The sequence below is a fragment of the Thamnophis elegans genome, chromosome Z, assembly GCF_009769535.1.
Source record: "Thamnophis elegans isolate rThaEle1 chromosome Z, rThaEle1.pri, whole genome shotgun sequence".
Lineage (NCBI taxonomy): Eukaryota > Metazoa > Chordata > Lepidosauria > Squamata > Colubridae > Thamnophis > Thamnophis elegans.
In genome coordinates, this window is record NC_045558.1 from 91518785 (window position 1) to 91538942 (window position 20158).

General features: G+C 35.7%; 1 protein-coding gene across 2 annotated transcripts in view; it reads left to right on the forward strand.

Annotated features, from left to right (window-relative positions):
• The window catches only part of EFTUD2 (elongation factor Tu GTP binding domain containing 2), a 31445-nt gene that overhangs the window by 1489 nt on the left and 9798 nt on the right, over window positions 1-20158 (forward strand). For both annotated transcript variants that reach the window (XM_032237010.1, XM_032237011.1), the window contains exons 3-18: window positions 32-197; window positions 1185-1263; window positions 2099-2174; window positions 2918-2983; window positions 3921-3956; window positions 5004-5094; window positions 5699-5781; window positions 7152-7318; window positions 7721-7845; window positions 9731-9794; window positions 11002-11092; window positions 13671-13806; window positions 15219-15346; window positions 16530-16723; window positions 17437-17548; window positions 19911-20051. In XM_032237010.1, the coding sequence (XP_032092901.1) occupies window positions 32-197; window positions 1185-1263; window positions 2099-2174; window positions 2918-2983; window positions 3921-3956; window positions 5004-5094; window positions 5699-5781; window positions 7152-7318; window positions 7721-7845; window positions 9731-9794; window positions 11002-11092; window positions 13671-13806; window positions 15219-15346; window positions 16530-16723; window positions 17437-17548; window positions 19911-20051 (1755 nt within the window). The remainder of the gene's footprint in view (window positions 1-31; window positions 198-1184; window positions 1264-2098; window positions 2175-2917; window positions 2984-3920; window positions 3957-5003; window positions 5095-5698; window positions 5782-7151; window positions 7319-7720; window positions 7846-9730; window positions 9795-11001; window positions 11093-13670; window positions 13807-15218; window positions 15347-16529; window positions 16724-17436; window positions 17549-19910; window positions 20052-20158) is intronic.

The window sequence follows — 20158 nt, forward strand, 5'->3', positions numbered from 1 at the left end:
GTTGGCTGAGAGTAATTTATTTTGGTTTCAGCCTGATGATGATGATGATGACGATGATATGGGAGACCATGATGATGATCACCCTGGGATGGATGTAGTGTTACATGAGGATAAGAAATATTATCCAACAGCTGAGGAGGTGTATGGTCCTGAAGTAGAAACTATAGTGCAGGAAGAAGATACACAGCCTCTTACAGGTAAGAAATTTAAATTTAAGACTTTGTTGCTCAACTTGCTACACTCTTCTCCAAGCCTTCAGTTTTGTTGGATTACTGTAGAGTTGCTATAAATCTAGTTAGCTTGCCTGGGAATGATCATATTTTACTTATTTTATTTATTAGTTTTATTTTTGATTAGCTAAAATAGTATACATGCCTAATGCTGTTACTTACTATTTTTCCTACCACAAAAATCCTGTGAATTGTGTTTGGCTAAGAAAGAGTGACTGGTGCAAAGTCATCAATGGTTTCATGCCCGTGGCAGTACTACAACAAATAGTCTCTTGATTTCTAGCTCAGTACATTAGGCACTACTCCAGAATGGCTCTCACAGTTGTAATTTTTCATATCCTATTGACACAAGGTTGGGGAAAAAACTGTTCCAATTAACTCCGCCAATGTGTTGGCTGGGGAGATTCTGGGAGTTGAAGTTCACATATCTTAAAAAGTTGCTAAGTTTGGGGAAAACTGTATTAACATGATGAGGAAATAATCAGGATAGGCAGGATAGATTACAGCACATCTGGTAAATAAAGATACTTCTCTATTTGAAAGGAACCTACAATGCAGTCCCAAAAAATATTTGTAGATTGTACTATCAGATATTTAGCTCAGATATTTACATAAATAACATATATGGACACTGATTTGCCATGCTATATTTTAGGCCAGATCAGTAAGAACTAAGACAAATATATATTCACTATCACTATATATATATATTCACTATATATTAACTATCAAATAGTGAATATAGTAATATATTCACTATTTGATATTTGGGAAATATTCCCAGCCTCTTTTTAAACAAAAACAAATCCCTTTTTACCCGTCATGCATAAATCAAAAATCTAGTTTAAAATTTGTGGCATGTATTTTTGAATCTTTTCCCATTGATAAATGTTTTAGGAATGCCTTGCTTTTCCATTAAAGACAGTATTATTTTAATGCTTTCTTTTCCTACAGAACCTATTATTAAACCAGTGAAGACCAAGAAATTTTCCCTCATGGAGCAAACATTGCCAATTACAGTATATAAAATGGAGTGAGTAAAGCTTTGGATTTATTTGTTTTCTCTCTTCTTTTCCCTCCAACCCTTATTACTGTTTTTGCTTCTCTGTTCTTTTCTTCACAACTTCTTTACAAATTGGCCCCTAAAACTTTTAGCTATTATAGTATCCATCTTAATTTATATTATGTTATGAAAGGTGTAGTCCCAACTTATATGCAGTGTGCAAGTTTGATTAAAGGTCTTAGTTCATAATATAACACTTATGTTTCTGCACTATTCTTCTAAGTCAACCCCTTAATCTATTTTTATGTAATCACCCTTTCACTCATTCATTGTCTACCCTTTGTATTGTACTCATTTTTTGTTTATTAGCCAGTAATCATTCAGAACTATAGTAATTTTTATTCTCTATTCTCAATGTTTGCTGCAAAGGGGCAGTAATCAGAAAGAGAGATGAGGAAATGCAGAATATAATCAACATGAATTATAAGTTACAATTATTAGAGACAGATAAATTTTATTGACCTTTCATTAATATTGATATAGAAAATATACAGGTACTCATCTTGCTTTCTTCCCATCTCAGTTCAATAGGGCAATAATATTGCTATGTACATCTTAATATGAGAAGAACTTTTCCACTTTGTCAAGAGATTTTGGTAAAATATATTCTTATCACTCCAGTATTGGGAGATTCATTTAAGCTATTTAAATACACAACTGCAAAGTATCTTAAAAATTGATAAGGCTGTAATTATTTCCATCTCTGACAAGGATAAAGTGGAAGACCAGTGCATCTGCAAGGAAATTTTCCTTAGGCAATGATAATCACTAACACCTTTTCCTCTCTTTGATCTTTTTCTCTTAGATTTCTTGCAGATTTGATGGACAACTCAGAACTGATCCGGAATGTTACACTTTGTGGACACCTACATCATGGGAAGGTGAGCATCTATTTAAAAGTTCATTCATAGGGTCGACTAGTTTATTTAACAAATTACTTTATAAATTAATAAATATGGTAATAAAGAATATGTGAAATCATTCTAAGCTTTATTAATCATCATACGATTAAATCTGGTGTTTCAAGTTTTAAAATAATTTGAAATGAATGTTTTTAAATAATTTAATAAAAATAATAGTGCTTTTTATAACATTTTGAACATTATGAAAGGGGCTTTTTTTTTTTTTTTGTAAAAACAGGAACCATTTACTAAGAAAATCTCATTTTTATTAGACAGATGAACCAATGTAGATACTTTAAACTGGCTTCCTCTATTGTTGAATTTGATGGCCTAAATAGCTCCTTCCAACTCTTATAATTCTGGAATTTGAGAGCTTTTAACATTAGTGACATACACAGTATGTTTAAATTGAAAAATCTGAAGAGTTTTTAATGTTTAACGTATTTCTGAAATATGTGGAACAAGAGTGTCTACAATGCGTGTGTGTATATGAGTGAGAGAAACAGACAGAGAAAGAAAATTGAAAATGATTGTCTCAATAATATCTTGACTTTTTTTAACATTCCCCACTCCCATCCTATTTAGTTGTTATCTCAGAACATGGGCCATCTTGTTTCTAATTGTAAAAAGAGCTAAAAGAATCACATCTTTATACTTCTTAACACTGTATTTTAACTAGTTGGTGCATTATTTATTTATTTATTTGTTTCTAATGCCTTTAGACTTGTTTTGTGGATTGCCTGATTGAACAAACACATCCTGAGATCAGGAAGCGATACGACCAGGATGTAAGTTCCATGAAACCATTTCATTTTTTATGGGAAGTAGGTATATGGTACTATAAGGATATAAAAGTGATTAGTCTTCCAATTACATAATTCATTATAATCCAGATAGTTTTCTTGGAATTTTTGTGCAAGGAAGTCACAGGTTTAGGTTTAGCTTCTGCCATGGAAATTTGATGGTCATTTTGGGTCCTTCTCTCATATGGCACAGCTTCCCAAGACTGTTAGAATAAAATAAAATGTGAGCCCCATATAAGATATTTCAAGTTTTTGGAGGAAAAGCAGGTTATAAATCTAAAGAATGAAAAATAATAATACATACATAACAACAGAGACCTCTGAGATAAATCAGGTGGAACAACGGCTGATGAACTCTTTCTATCAGTCCACAATAGAAAGTGTCCTCACATATTGCATTATAGTATGGTACGCTGGTTTAACTGCTGCGGACAGAAAGGCACTACAGAGAGTGATCAATTCAGTACAAGTAACCATTGGTTGACCTCTGACATTGCTGGATGGCATTGCAAAGGAAGATAGTCAGAGATGATTCACACCTTGGTCAATGTCTCTTCGCACTTCTATCATCGGACAGAAAACATTAAAGCATAGCCAGTCGAACGAATAGTTTTAAAAATAGTTTCTATCCTTGGGCTGTCAGACTCCTAAACTCAACCACAATCACTCCATGCATATGTGGAAACATATGACTATTTTTTTTCTTTTCTGCTATAATTTTGCACCAGTGAGGTTAAAATCAATTTTGTGTTTATTTTATACCATGACAATAAAGACTATACTACTACTTACCTCTTATGTGTCTTATTGAGGACAGATTGGAAAAGCAGAAGTAAAGGAAGCAATATTCATTATTATGTAACTATCTGGATGAAAATATTCTGCCTCAATTAATCCAGTCTGAATTTCTGTTTTTTCTCAGCTTTGCTATACAGACATTCTATTCACTGAGCAAGAAGTAAGTATATTTAGGTATATATATATATATACTGACTATGGCCTTTCTGGAAGTTTTGTATCTGGGATTCTTTTCATCTTGCAGTGTCCTGAATTAACTCTTTCATCATATTCCTACTATGTTTTGAAGTATTAAAAACTATATAAAACCACACAACAATAAGTTTTACTTCACTTCTGGCACAAGAAAGAGCCTATTATCTCAGGCAGAATGTTAATTTTATTCACTATTTCTTTTGTAGTGACCTATCAGGTTATCCCTGTATCTGTAAAAACCCTTATTGCTTTAATGGTCCTAAATCTAAAACTAATGTATGGAATAAGGAACAGGTAGGTTTTCAGTTATTGGAATATAATTCCCAGTAATTCTAATTCTAGTATAGCTATGCAAACTAATACTGATGTGAATTTTGTTTCAGCAACATCTTAAATCCTGTAGGTTCCTTATCCCAATCCACATTTAATATTTTCTTTATACAAATATTGCCTAAGAAAGCAGTTCCATTTATCTCAACAGAACCTTCTGACAATGAATTCTACAAGTAAACATCTTCCTCTTCTCCCTTTCCGTGTATAAATCTACATTTCTGTTTTTATCTTCTGCTTTCATTTTTCCTTAAATTTAAAAATTCCAAATGTTTAGCTTTTCCAGGAAGGAAGATATTGTAATTCAACATTATTTTGGTTGTTCTTTTCTTTACTTTTATGTTGGTTTTTCTTAGGAAAGAGGAATCTGATCTGACCTGGAATGGATAAATATAAGGAAATGCTAGGAAATTTTCTTATTCTTACCTATAATACAAAATCTAGATGAAAGGTTCCAAGTTCTCATAATATTATCTACCTTGGTGCTCAAGGGATTTCATGTTGTCAAATACCATACAACAGATCTCTAATGTTCAGTGCCTAGAATTCTAGGAATGTTCAGTATTCCTAGAAATATGTAGAATTTTGCTGATTCTTGCTATCCTTTATCCTAAATTTGTGATCATCAGTTTCAAATTAAAGAGTTATTTCCATCCCTATCATGATCTTGTTTTCATTTCAGAGGGGTGTTGGGATTAAAAGCACACCAGTGACCACTGTCCTTCCAGACACCAAGGGCAAATCATTTCTCTTCAATATCATGGATACACCTGGTAAGATGAATCATCAAGAGACCTAGAAGACAACTGAAATTTGGCCTAATAAATTTTTACCCTATATTTAAAAATAGAATCTTAAAATGGTGGTATATTTGCATATAACAAAGTTTTTTATACTTAATGGCATGCAGTCCTTGGCATCTGCATCTCTTGAAGTTCTGTATTTATTTAATTAATTACTGGTTTCATATCAGCCTTGTCCAAAAAAGTCTTAGTGGGCTACAGTGAAATGGCAAACATCTACATAGAAAACACAAAAATTACAATAAATAAATGAATACAATGTTGTAATAAAAATAATTCAAGAAATTAAATTGCCAAGATTATATGTTTGCTGAAATAATTTGATTTTTAATAGTTTCCTAAAATAATTTTAAAGAAAAAGGTGAGATTGATTTCTAGTAGGAGGCCATTCCAAAGCAATGGGACTGTTACAAAAAAGCAGTGTTGCCTAGTGTTGGCATTCTTCACTTTGAAGCACAATAGATTGATTTCTCATGTTCTAATTAACGTTATTTCCTAAGGGAAAAGTACTGATTTGTTTTTTTTTTTTAATTGTGTTTTTTTGGGGTTGTTTTTTTTTTTTTTACTCCTAAAGGTCATGTAAACTTCTCTGATGAGGTCACAGCAGGTCTTCGCATTTCTGATGGTGTGGTACTTTTCATTGATGCAGCTGAGGGGGTGAGTGTCTATTATCTTAGTTTAGTTTTCTTCCCCACTGGAAAAAGACACAGTATTGCAGATAAACAAGTACAAGAAGTCCTCAACCTACAACCTCAATTTGGCCCAATATTTCTGTTGCTAAGTGAGATACTTGTTAAGTAAGTTTTTCCCCATTTTACCATCTTTTTTGCTGCAGTTGTTAAGTGAATTGTTAAGGTAGTAACATGTTGATGAAGTGAATCAGGCTTTCTCATTGCCTTTGCTTGTCAGAAGGTCACAAAAGGCGATCATATGACCCTGGGATATTGCAGCTGTCATAAGTATGAATCAGATGTCAAGTATCTGAATTTTGGTCACTGATCATATGATCATGGGAATGCTATAATGGTTATAAATATAAAAAATGATCATGTCACTTTTTTCAGTCATGTGGTAACTTTGAACTTTGATGTTGTAAATGAACTATTCTATGTTGGGGACTACCTGTAGACAGATTGTCTAGACAGAAAGGAAGAACAGCAATTTCCCCCCTCAGATTCTGAAAGGAGGATGTTTCCAGGCTAAATGATTATACAAAATGAAAAGGAGAAGGTGAGGTATTGTTTCAAATATCTTTTCAGATCAGAAAAAGGAACAGGTTACATTCACAGTTCCAAACTGTATAACAGTATACTGGGGCATTGCAGTGAACTCATAAAGAGTGCCACAGGATTGTAAACTTTCAGATTGAGATGTAGTAGTTCACAATTTTGACTTAGGCCACTGTAAAAAAATGACTAAGATGCTAAGAGAATCTTGAGACAAGAAAGGCTGGAAACATTTGAGTTGTATTATTAAAATTTACGTGGAATTTTTTAAGCAATCTGGCATTTGAGTTTCAAGATGGTTTCTAAAATCTATATTCAAGGAAAGACTACAGACTACATACCCCAGTGTGTTTCTTATCTTCTTTTTGAGTCATTTGAATTGGTAGTTCAATCTGTTAAGCATGAGGTTTTATCCAAGGATAAACATTATCCAGTGCAGAAATAGAAAAGATTATACAAATAGCTTTCTTTTTTTGATAATGGCATTTTTTCTGACTTTTTTTCTCTGTGTTTCCATAGGCTTCAGTGTCAGTGTACTATAAAATGTAATGCACTACAATTAACAACTGTTATTGGCTGATATTTTATGTGGTATAGATATTTATTTTGTGAAAAGTCATTGTCTGTTGCAAAAAACATTTTTATTTTAATATTTATATTAGATTGATAGATACATAGATCAAACAGATAAGCTTACAGTTGAGCATGCTTGTTATGTAGGCTGTTCCTCCACCAGATAAGATTCACTGCTTTATTCTTCAAGCCTTACCTGATGCCCTTATCTGTTATGTCTCACTTTAGGTCATGCTGAACACTGAGCGGTTAATCAAGCATGCAGTACAGGAAAGATTGGCAGTGACCGTGTGTATTAACAAGATTGATCGACTGATATTAGAACTGAAGCTGCCACCTACTGATGCCTATTATAAGCTGCGGCACATAGTGGATGAAGTCAATGGCTTAATCAGGTACAGAAATGACACTTCTTATAACAGATATGCTTGAATCCCACTGCCTCAGCATTAAATACAGCTCTCAATTCAGAACATCAGACTTCCTTAAACATCAAATATTTTGAATTTGGGAAGATTCCATTTTAAAATAATTGGTTTGTATTTTTTAACAAAATGATTTTAAAATTACACCTAGAATGTAATTCATTTTATGCTCATATAGTTTTACTTCTTATTGCTGTAAGCGTGCTCTTACACCTCGGATTCATTGAATAAAACTTTTAGTTAACAACTTGACATTAATTAATTCAAAACAAAAAGATTTTGGCAAAAGCTTTAATGTGGGTTCATGTTTATCTTATGATCTTACTGTTTCTCTTGATGAAGTTGTTTGATACTATATTTTCTTGTTTTCAGCATGTATTCCACAGATGAGAACCTGATCCTTTCACCTCTTTTGGGCAATGTTTGTTTTGCCAGCTCTCAGTATAGCATTTGTTTCACACTGGGTTCCTTTGCCAAGATATATGCTGACATGTATGGTAAGCATTAGACAAAATAACTCTGTCAGCTATGTTAAGACCTCCTCTTATCTAAAAGGTTAATCCATATGCAAAATTGATATGTTCTTTGTCCAAGTGTTTGTTATATGTTATTACTTCAGTGTTGATTTATGGATTGTCTATATGTATTTAGATCTACCAGTTGCAAATGTTACATCACACTCAAACAAGTCCAGCGGTAGAGGCTTTCCAGTGATAGAGCTGTATAGCTTGAAAGTAGCAGAGTTAGGAATCTGGCTTGTCTGCTGTTCCAATCATAATTCCTAAGGAAAACTTTACTTGAATAAATAAATGATCCTTGTATACTTTCCCAGAGTCATAAAAGTTTAGCATATGTAGATTTTAAAGGTTGGGGCCTACATTCTTCACGGTGATGCTCCCCGTGAAACAGTGTTGATATTCTGTTCATCGCTTAGTGGGCAGCATGTTCTCAGAGGGTCATCTCTACTAAAATTTACTAGAAGTTCTTGCTATTTTGTTAAGAATCTTTTAACTAGCTGTCCATCTGTCCATCTTTTGAAGTGAAAAACAAGTTCCAAAAGCTGCTGAGCAAAGATTTAGGAAATTTTTCAAACTGGAGTTCAATTGATTACAAAATAATAGTATATTAAAATTTCCAGATAGCTTTTGAAGCATTTTTCCTTTGTGTGTCTGTGACTTTATTTCTTATCTTTTTTCCCTTAACTCTATGCATCCCAAGTAAGAACACCTAAGAGCTAAAGAACTGTTATTGAATAAGAACTTCTGTCTTGCCTCTGTCATAACCTCATTTAGGTATTCTTGTAAGGAATTTACCCATTACATATTCATGATATGTATTTACATGATATGTGGATATACAAATACAAGCTCTTAGACTATTCTGATCTTCTGCAGCTATGTATATTGGTTTATTGCACTCTTCTCTCTTTTTTTCTTATTTATTAAATCACTTTAACATCCTCTCAGTTTGTTCAGTGTCTGGAGATTCTCAGTCATCCTTCCAGGTAATGGTTGTCCCATAGGTGCTTTTTCAAGAGGCAACCAGACTTTCTGCTTTTTGTTTGAAGACATTTTGATTCTTATCCAAGAAGTTGTTTCAGCTTTGACTGGATGGTGAGAAATGGAAGGCTTTATACTCCTTGCAGACAGCTGCTCATTTGCATTCTTTTAGCGAGTTGTTAAGGTCACCTGGAGATTTATCAGGGTCACCTGAGTGGTGCAAATGGTCTCAGTGGTCTCAAAGGGTCTCACTTTGTTTCTTCACTTGCCATCCAGACTTCACACCCAATTTTCAGTCTCCCACTTTTAATCAGTAAACAGCCTTATATTTGGAGTTGTAATACATGTGTGCTGAATCCTGTTTCAGTTAGTAATACTGTATCTAAAGTTGTGATGGACAGAGAAGGGCCATTAGTAAAAAAGATTCAAATGGGATGCTTTAAAATATAGACAGCACACAGGCTTCTAATCCCAGGTTGCTTCCTTCATTAAGACCAGAAGGGCGAAATATGGTCTGGTGCAGTGTTTCTCAACCTTGGCGATTTAAGTCCTGTGGAATTCAACTCCCAGAATTCCCTGGCTGAGAAACACTGGTCTGGTGTAATATGCATCATGAAGGGTTGCAACTTTTTGTAAATTACCCAATTGCTTACTGAGGAGGAAATTTCAAAATAGATATTCAAAAGAAGAATTTAGATTCTATAGTATCTTCAGAATTTTCCTCCTCAAGCAACAGCATGTCTATTTTCATGGCAGCTCCTCATTAAGTTCTGCTCATTTTCTCATTACATTAGAGTGGAACAGAGGAAAAACTACTGGAAATTGGCTATTGCATTGATGGTTAGAATTGAAATGAGATTCCACTTCTTTCTGCTTGTTATAGGAGACATCAATTACCAGGAGTTTGCTAAGCGACTGTGGGGAGATATCTATTTCAACCCCAAGACGTAAGGAGCAACTATTTTTATTATCTATTTTATTAGATTTATATTATTGCCCAATGAACAATATTAAAAAATTAAAAACATACAAAAAAGATAAAACATAGAAGCTCAGATTTTTTTAAAAAAATTGATCAACAGAACCAAGAACTGGGTTCTGTTACACACTTGTGCCCCAGGCTTGAGTGCAAAACCACCTCTTCAAGGCCAATAGGGACCAAGACAATTTGATCTCTGGGAGATGATATTCTAGAGGCTGGGTGCCATAGTACAAAAAGGCTGTCATCTGGGCCATGTCAGTCAGCTATCCTTAACGGACATGATAGAATGTATTTCTTTTGGTAGATTGAATTGGAGAATAAAATGGGGGCATTGTTGAGTTTTGCTTTCCAGTTACTTTAAGACATGGCTAGAATGTTCCTCAGCATATTGGTACAACACCAAAAGATAGAAACAATTGGCAAGAGATAGTTTGTGGTATTTTTGCTGACATGGTGAGTAAACAGGGTGAATGGATATCTTGGTCTATGAGAGGGGATTTTCTCCTCTGTGACTGCACATCCATGCAGAATTGAGGTGGAATATTAGAATAGAAAATAAAATTGAATTCTTTATTGGTCAAGTATGATCAGACACACAAAGAATTTATCTCTGGTGCATAAGCCCACAGTGTACATATAAACATCAAGTCATAGGTCATAATTATAGTTACAATAATTAACCATAAGTTACAAAACATAAATCACAAGAACCTAATAGGAGAAGATAATAGGGAAGATGAGAAATGAGATAGTGCTATGGGAATTAAGTGTTCAGCAGAGTGATGGCACAGGGGGAAAATTGGGTGCTTTGGCATGCTGTGTTTTATGGTGGCAACCTGAGCGGAGAAGTTGAAATAGATTATGCCAGGATGTGAGGGATCTGTAGATACTTCTCTTTCTGGTTTGTGCAGTATACAGATCCTCAATGGAAGGTAGGCTGATTGCAATTGTTTTTTTCTGCAGTCATATGTCTATACCTGTTTGATTGCTGTGCCAAACTAAACAATTGTAACTATTACTCTGATTGATATGGCTGGGAAAATAAAATGAGAATATTTTTGAGTTTTTTCTACAGTTTGATACATGGCTACAGTGTTCCTAAGCATCTTGGTACAACACCAGAATAGAATTTTTCATGTATGTTCAGTTATGTATAATTTTGTACTTTCTAGGAGAAAATTCACTAAAAAAGCACCAACAAGTAGTTCCCAGCGAAGCTTTGTGGAATTTGTTCTTGAGCCTCTTTACAAAATACTGGCCCAGGTATGTTTTTAACTCTGGAAAACGTATTCATGTTTTCTTTGGGAATATTGGAAATGTAAGCTATTTTTACAATATGAGAATCATGTCATTTCAAGAAGAAGGATGAGCAGAAAAAAACCATTTCTAAGAATAAAACATTTGGGGTATTCGCCTCAAGCAGTTATATACTTTACTTTGCTACATGTATTTAAGCAACAATATGACAGCCATCTGTCAGCAGTTGTCTGCTTATATCTAGAGAGTAGATTTCCAAAAGCTCTTTTAGCTCTAGGATTCTTTATCTGACATCTATCCTGTTTGCATAAACTTCAAAAAAATAAAATGTTTTTCTTCCTTAGTTCAGAAACTAATGTTGCTTCCTATAGTGGGAGATAAACCATTGAATTAAATCAGCCCAGGAAGAGATAGAAAAAGCTTTAAAATAGAACAAATAATTAAATGTTCTGAGGGAGGATTGTTCTATAACAGCAGAAAAGACAACCTACAATGAAGCAAACAAATTTGAGAGGATGCATCAATCTAAGTAGAAGAGGAAGTTAAAATAAAGATTGTTTCTTTTGATATATTTTTATTTTAAAGCAATTTATAGCCAAATTAAAATTGTTCAAGTAGAAGGTACTTTCAACAAAGAGTTAAAATTGTTGACAAAAGCATGCCTGATAAAGCAGTAACAGCAAAAACTGTAGAATTTTTTTTAAAAATATTACAGAATTAAAAATATGCACAGCAGGACCTTTAAAATGCCTGGGATAAATAAAGAGCCTTTAACAAACACAGACAAGCCAATGAAGATAATGTTGGGTGTACCTCAGTTGGGTTGACTTTACTGGATCAGAAGACCACTACTGAAAAGACCTACACCTGGTTAGCCACATATTGCATTTTAGCAGGAAGGATAGCCAGAGCTGACCCTCTAAAGAGGATTTTGGTATACAAGTAGTGTAAACAAATTTACATTCCTTCATTTATTTTAGATGCTTTGTCCCTTTACTTTATCTCAGATACAAAATTGCTTTTCTTGGTTTATTCAAAAATTTTATATTTATATAAAAGCAGCCATGATTGAATATGACAACTTGTTGAATTGACTGAGACCATGCTTACTAGTTGAAATCAGAGTGTGCAAGAGCTACCTGTGCAAGTGCATTGCTTCTTATGTATAGTCCCCATTGTGTGATTGTTTATTCTCTTGTAATCCATTCCTTTCCAATTTCTCTGCAAGGAGGTAAAAAAGAAAAAGAACAGATCACTGTGACATAAATTAGTCACAGTTCCCTTGATCAACATAAAGAGTAAAATCAGATCATATATTAAAGAAAGCTTGACAAGCATGAAGCAAAGAATGTAAGGCAGTTTCTCTTCTATGGCAGTGTGCCAAATGTTCTGAAACCAGAGCTCCAGTTACATATGTTTATCTTTCTGGTGCTTAGTTATAGATATTCAGTCAGCAGTCAGAAAAAATATATCACTGATTTTTTAAACAGAATATATGCATTGAATCCATAAATGTATACAGCAAAGCAAACTGGAGATGCACATTAATTGCCGTATTTTTCGGTCTATAAGACACTCCCCCCCCCCCAAAAAAAAGTGGGTGGAAATGTCTGTGTGTCTTATAGAACGAATGTTGCCAAAGCCCCTCCCATCCCGACCCTTCAGCCTCTGCCACCAGCAATTTGCCTCCTTGCAGCAAATAGCAAGCAGCCTGGTCAATTTCAGCATAGCCTGATTTAGCACAAGTAGCTGATTGGTAGATGGATCAGCTTCCCGGAATGTTGCCAGTCAGCTGTTCCAGGCTGCGGGGATTATCGCCACCTCTACGCGTCCCTTTTTCGGCCTATGCATGTCCCATTTTTGGCTTGTTGCAGGCAGCAGCAATAGGTGGCTGCAATCCTTGAAGCGTGGAACAGCTAATCAGCCATATTCTGGGAGACAGATCCAACTGCCAATCAGCTGCTCATACTAAATCAGCCTGTGCTGAAGCTGATCTTGCTGTTTGCTCCAAGGAGGCAAATTGCTGGGAGGCGGAGGCAGATTTTTTTTTCTTGTTTTCCTCCCCAATGGTAGGTCTTGTGATCTGGAGAGTCTTATAGTGTGAAAAATACAGTATTTCATTCATAACTTAAAATATGTATCATTTTCTTTACATAAAAGTATTTAAACATAAAGATGAGATTTTCTTATTAATTAGAAACAAGACTTTTACATGAATCTTGGAGGTTCAGTACCATTTTTTCAAAATTTGTCCTGGGTCTACTTGCTTGGGTTTTACTTATGAATTAAAAATGAATTATCTAAACAGTAAGTGGTGTAATCAGGTATTGTTTAGAGGACTTTGTTCATCAGTTATCATCTCTAAATTAATAGGTTTGCTGGAACAACAGAGCCCCTTCAGTCTATAATTGTTTATTGGTCCTTAGTTTAGAAAATAAAGTGGCAGAAACAGGAAGGGAGGAAACATTGTATTATGTGAATCATATTTGTATTGTCAGTGTAAATCACGTAGTCACTCCTTCCAATGAATATAATCTTCACTACTTGCATCTTTCATTTATTGTCCTACATCCATTTTGCACAGGTAGTTGGAGATGTAGATACCACCTTGCCTCGAACTTTGGATGAACTTGGAATTCATCTCACCAAGGAAGAGTTGAAATTAAACATCCGCCCCCTCTTGAGGCTTGTGTGCAAGAAATTCTTTGGAGAGTTCACAGGTGAAAATAATTATACTTTTCCTAACTCCCTAAATCTTCCCAGGGTAAGGATAGTTAAACATGTGTTGCAATAATTATTCAATGTTAAGTGATAGAGAGCATCTTTGACTTGCCTCAAGCTAACACAAAACTTTATGAATGAAAGCTCAAAGGAACAAGATGAAGAGAAATGAAACAAGACTTATTTTACCGCACAGATGTTCCTGAATAAGCGACTTTATTTTTTTTCAGGAGAAAGAAGGGCATCCCTGATGATACACAGTATTTTTAGCAAATTAAGTGCTCTTGGGCCAATCACTTTCTCTCAGCCTAGTCTGACAAGGATAACATGCTTGGTACATAAACCTGAACTTAAAAGAAAAGACAGCATTAAAGTATTATAAAATTTAAATGTATTATCCTGGATGTCTCAGTTGTATTCTCTGCTTATTACTGTACCCTTTATAGATTAAAAGAATTGTTATTAGAGTGGGCCTCAGAGTAATAACATACTGCTTATGTTCGTTTATATATTGGAAGATTTATTAGGTTCTTTTCAGTATACAAGATGGTTTTCAAAATATTTTAAAAGACTAAAAATAACACACAAATCAGAACATTAAAAGGAACCGTGCAAGTGCTAAACGTCTAATCACTGCAGAGTGATTAACCTAATATGGATTGCAATGAAAACTATTCCATTGTTTCTTTAAAGTTGAAATGCTATGCATACAGTATATTGCAAGACAGTTTATATATGCTGCAAAGTGTTAATTCTCTTGTATATATTGAATCCTCTTCATTTCTATTTTAGTAGGCTACCCTAATGTTTTTATTTCTTTAACTATGAATCTTCATTTATTATCATTCTGTTTAGAATTCTTATGTTATTTATGATTCATTAAAATGCAACACTACAGCAGATAAAATCTTTTAATCTTAAAAGTATACATAAGGGACAATGCTCAGGTAAACACAATTTAGTTTGTCAGGTGCCAAGAATGCACTCAGCTGTACAAAATAGCATTCCATCTTTGGGAAAAGATAAAAGTGTTCACTATAAGGAAGGTTTTTTTCTGTTCTAATCAAAGAATCTGAAGATGAATCTTGTCAGAAAATCATGTAGAAAATCATGGACTGGCATGAAATGAGATGTATCCTCAGATATATATATATATCAGCTCATCCTAGACATCTTTCTAAACTGATACCTTCCAAGTTTCTACAATATAATTTCAGACTAAATAAAGAAAAAGATTAGGTTGTTGTTCTAGAACAGATGCTACTGCATTAAAAAAATACAATTGAATATAGCAGGTATTCTGGACATGAAAGTGACTATAATATAATGGAAAATTAGAAAGAGGCAGAAGTGTCAATCTCTGTCTTTTCCAAATACAAATGTATTTCTGTTTCATTTATCCTTGTTCTAGGTTTTGTGGATATGTGTGTACAACACATCCCCTCCCCTAAAATAGGGGCAAAGACCAAGATTGAGCATACTTACACAGGCGGCGTTGACTCTGACCTAGGAGAGGCCATGAGTGAATGTGATCCTGATGTAAGAGTTTTATTTACTCTTCCTTGTTTGTATTTGGCATCAGATTGGTTTGTGCAATTTTGTTTGAGTAGCATTTTATTGTATTTTAGTACATTTTATGTTATTGTTACTAAATAAAAGAAGAAATATAGAAATAACATAGAAGAAAAGAGGAGCAGGTATTAAACTGGAGCATTGCCTTTCTCAAACTTACAAATGTGTAAGTTGCTTGTTTCACTTTAGCAATTTTTTATTCCAATGCAAATTATGTAAAATGATTGCGGTTATATAATAGCGTTGCTGAATCTCATCTGATGAAATAGCCTTTAATTCATTGCTCTTTAAAGTATAGTGTTTTAAATTGTATATAACCTGCATCTACAATTTGGAAATCAGTTTTCTGAGGAGTGGGTACAAAAATTTGTAGTACAAAGCTTTGTAGGTGCTGAAAATTATCAAACAGCATTTTCTATCTCATCCTTTTGCTAATGGATCAGAGGAGTAAGGGACCAGTTGGAAAGAGATGACTGACTTATGATAGTCCATTTTAAATGCCTTAGTTTCAGGCGTAGCATGTTATTTCTCTCAGAAACATGGAGTCTGTATAAAAACTATGTAGGGTAGCAAATTTTAGTCACATCTTGTTCTAGTGATGAATAAAGAGAATCAGAATGCACAGATTGTTGAAGAGTGAATAAGGCTATGCTTTGCTAGGAAGGATGAAAGCTAACCATCTGCAACAGGCATATGCCCGGGGATTTTTTTAAACTCCACCCCTAAAGAAAAGTACAACTGTCGCAAGACACAAATATATTTATATTTAAAAAATGAAGCAAAATCCCCAACATTAATGTAAGGCTCATCTTGTGAACCACTGGGGCATTCCCACCAGACTTACAGGATTGCTAGACTTCTTTCATAAATCCTATGATGGTTCCTTCAATTCTTTCATAAATCCTATGATGGTTCCTTCAATTCAGAATACTGGAATCCTATAAGATAAATATGCTATACCAGCCTTGATAATAAGCATTGGCCATTCAAAATTTCTCAGCTGCAGCCTTGGGATTCAGTAAATCAGAATGTCACTGAGACTACTGGTTTCAAGATTTGTATAATTATTATTGTGATGATGATATTTAAAGAAATTATATATGGTAAATTAAAGGGTGATTTTTACCAAAAATAAAAATTCTTTTGAAAGGGTCCACTTATGTGCCACACCACAAAAATGTATAGTACAGACGATGGGGTCCAATTCCATGCATTTGGTAGGGTGTTAAGTGGAACCATCCATGCAGAGCAACCTGTCAAGGTCCTTGGTGAAAACTACACTCTAGAAGATGAAGAAGATTCACAGATTTGCACTGTGGGACGCCTTTGGATCTCTGTAGCAAGGTAAACGATTCTTAGAAATGTTTTATTTATTTATTTATTTGTATCCCACATTAGAATTTATTATATTATTGCTATGCACTAGTAAACTGCCTACAGTAACTTAGATGAGATGGGTGGTAATTTCATAGTGGGTGGGTGGGTGGGTGGATGGATGGATGGATGGAAGAATGAATGAATGAATGAATGAATGATCAAGCTTTCCAATGGTGATTGAGGATTTGAGTGGGTCCGTAATGGTATTTGATTAATCCCAACCTTGTGCTGAGCATCCTTCTCTGTTCCTTCTTTCAGCCAATTGAACCTTTTCACTTCTTAAAAGAAGAAAATTGCTTTTGAATGAAAGTTTAGTTATATTTTTCAGGGTGTTACCTGACCTATACCAACACAGCTTTAGATGCTCTTCAATATTACCTATTATATTCAAGGTTTTTCCCCTTGAGTAACAAGGGGTGTCCATCAGCTTTTTCCTGAATGTTCTGGGAGCCTGACATGGAGGACCAAGAATGATACAGTTATGACAATTATTTACTTAAAACAATCTATTTTTTCAAGATTTCACATGCCGGGTTTTTTAAGTCACATAATTTGTGTAATGATCTTGTTAGCCCTTTTAAGAGAGTTTGGAATTTCTAGTCAAAGAAAATCTGCTAGAATATCCATGTACTTATGAATCAATGAATACTGGAGATGTATTAATTTATGTCTTCTTTCAGGTACCATATAGAAGTTAATAGAGTGCCAGCTGGTAACTGGGTGCTTATTGAAGGAGTAGACCAGCCTATTGTGAAGACAGCCACTGTCACTGAGCCCAGAGGCAATGAAGAGGTATTGAAGTTAATATAAAGTTGTTCTCATAGATAGTGAGAAGAACAATGTTCCTGATAGCCATTTGCCTCTTTTTTTAGTTTAGTGTGATAAACTATCAACTTTGGTGTGTGTTTTGTATATTAAGCAAAGCAAGATATTAGTAAATAATTTTGTTAGCTGGTTCAGATATAAACAGAAAAAAATATAGTATGTTTTTCTATCTTTCAAAGTAATAGATTAGCACTGCCTAATATTTTTGATTAGCTCCATGGTCATTTCCCATTTCCTCCAGCTATAATTGGCTCCAATGTTTATTACCTTTCATTCTGGTATTGAAGCTCTCCCGCTTTGGAAAAGCTGTTTTTGTGGAAAGCATGGGTAAAAAAACCTATTTTGAATAGTTTTTAACTATTCTGAATGGAACACTGAACCATAAGATGAAATCCACAAGTCTTTTTCTTCTCAAAGATCTGTTCTTGACAGAAGTTCTAAAAATGTTGAAGCAGTTGGGGGAGGGGTGGAGGGTTTTTTAAATATTTTTCCAAACCTTCATATCTGTAATCTTGGCTCCTTAACCAAGTTCCTAGATTCATTAGGGTACTTATGGCACTGCATTTATCTTCAGCGCTAGGAGCAACATTAGTCTGATAATTGCTCTTCCAAGTCCTTATTGTACCGTATTTTCACGACTATAAGCCGCACTGAAAATCCTAAAATTTGATCCAAAACCGGCAGTGCGGCTTATAACCCGGTGCGCTTTATATGTGGAAAAAGATCTCCCAGCTGCTTTCGCGGTTTCCTGGAGCGCCAAGAACCTCCGCTCTCTTCTCTGCTCCTCGCGAGTGCAATAGATGTCCAGAAGCGGCTTTTGGGGCTAATGGGGATTGGATTTCCAGCTCGATAGCCCCTGCCGCTTCTGGACGTCTATTGCAGTTATGAGGAGCCGAGGAGAGTGCGGAGAAGAGCGCGGAGGTTCTTGGCGCTCCAGGAAGCCGCGAAAGCAGTTGGGAGAGGCGCACGGCTTGGTTTCTCCTCCCTGTACGTCGCAGCAGCAGCCCCAAACTCACCGATCTCAGTGTTTTTCGCATCGGGGTGTGCTGCAAGAGCATGCCCCGATGCGAAAAACACAGAGTTCGGTGCGCTTGGGGCTGCTGCTGCGACGTCCAGGGAGGAGAAACCAAGCCGTGCGCCTCTCCCAGCTGCTTTCCCGGCTTCCTGGAGCGCCAAGAACCTCCGCGCTGTTCTCCGCACTCTCCTCGGCTCCTCACAACTGCAATAGACGTCCAGAAGCGGCAGGGGCTATCGAGCTAGAAATCCAATCCCCATTAGCCCCAAAAGCCGCTTCTGGACATCTATTGCAGTCGTGAGGAGCGGAGAAGAGCGCGGAGGTTCTTGGCGCTCCAGGAAGCCGGGAAAGCAGCTGGGGGAGGCGCACGGCTTGGTTTCTCCTCCCTGGACGTCGCAGCAGCAGCCCCAAGCGCACCGAACTCTGTGTTTTTCGCATCGGGGCATGCTCTTGCAGCACACCCCGATGCGAAAAACACTGAGATCGGTGAGTTTGGGGCTGCTGCTGCGACGTCCAGGGAGGAGAAACCAAGCCGTGCGCCTCCCCCAGCTGCTTTCCCGGCTTCCTGGAGCGCCAAGAACCTCCGCGCTCTTCTCCGCTCCTCCTCGCGACTGCAACAGATGTCCAGAAGCATCGGGAAATGTGCGGCTTATAACCCGGTGCGCTTTATATGTGGAAAAAGTTTGAAAAATTAACGTTAATTGATACTGCGGCTTATAATCCGGTGCGGCTTTTGGTCGTGAAAATACGGTAATTTAAAACTTTGACACTGTGCCATTATGATGAATCAATTTCACGTTCTGTGGCTACCAACCTAGAACTAAGCATCATTTTGTCTTTGAACTGCTTGAAGTCACCCAGGCCCTGTAACTAACCATAACCCTATTTTTTAAATCTTCTGCAAGGTTGTAAACACCTGGTTCTTCTCTGAAATGTTTTAGAATGGGATTGAATCAGAAAATCTGGTACCTTGGGGGAAGGACTTGTTCTATTTTTATTTTGATATTTTTTTATACATTGTTGTGAAAATCTTTATGTGTAATAGGTGGCCTATAAGATAAAAAATCTCCTAGGGGTTTCATACATCCTAGGACACAGTGGGAAGAAGCCTTGGCGTCCAAATACATGAGACCAATGGATATAGTAGTGGGTGTAGTCTCATGTTATTTGAAGGCCCAAGTTTACATGTTCTTACAATAATAAAAAATACACAATGATTTTGGAGAATTTGTGGGAAAGAGGTCAATATCTACCATCAGAGCTCTCGGAGGAACGCAAATGTGATCAATTATCATAATTACCTGTTTTGTTCAGGCTCAGATATTCCGTCCCTTGAAGTTCAACACCACATCTGTGATCAAAATAGCTGTGGAGCCCGTAAATCCATCTGAGCTGCCCAAAATGTTGGATGGCCTGCGGAAAGTCAATAAAAGCTATCCCTCTCTCACCACCAAGGTGCGTATTCAGTTCAGAAAGTTGATAGAGGTTTGAAAATAGTAAATGGGAAACTAAAAAAAAACTCCAACAGATTGTAACATTTACTAGCTAAACAGATGGTTGTC